General features: G+C 49.4%; 1 protein-coding gene across 1 annotated transcript in view; it reads left to right on the forward strand.

Annotated features, from left to right (window-relative positions):
- Positions 1 to 332, forward strand: part of GPR157 (G protein-coupled receptor 157) — a gene marked incomplete at both ends in the record, with an annotated part of 8,741 nt that extends 8,409 nt beyond the window's left edge. The window contains one exon of the mRNA XM_010132707.1: positions 138 to 332. Within this exon, the coding sequence (XP_010131009.1) occupies positions 138 to 332 (195 nt within the window). The remainder of the gene's footprint in view (positions 1 to 137) is intronic.
- Between the last annotated feature and the right edge of the window lie 22 nt (positions 333 to 354).

Genomic DNA, 354 nt, shown 5'->3' on the forward strand with positions numbered 1-354 from the left:
GCTCCTAGCTGTGTCCCTCTTGACTTCCCACAAGACACAAAAATGTAGTTTGCTTTGGAAAGAATCCCTGGAGCTCAGTGTTCAATGCATGTAGCTTTTTGTTCATGTTTTTGTCTCCCTCCCACCCTCCACGGAAGCACGCAGCTCTCTCAGAGTACCGCCCCATTCTCTCAAGAGCACCTGCATTTCAGCCCCGGACTTCCATAGCAGATAAGAAGTTGATTCTCATCCCTGTCATCTTTATCATCCTCCGCATCTGGAGCACCGTCCGATTCATTCTGACCCTCTGTAACTCTCCTGCCGTGCGAAATTCAGTCCTGGTTGTCCTGCATGTAAGTATTGGCCGGGAAATGT

This window comes from Buceros rhinoceros, unplaced genomic scaffold (assembly GCF_000710305.1).
Source record: "Buceros rhinoceros silvestris isolate BGI_N320 unplaced genomic scaffold, ASM71030v1 scaffold45763, whole genome shotgun sequence".
Lineage (NCBI taxonomy): Eukaryota > Metazoa > Chordata > Aves > Bucerotiformes > Bucerotidae > Buceros > Buceros rhinoceros.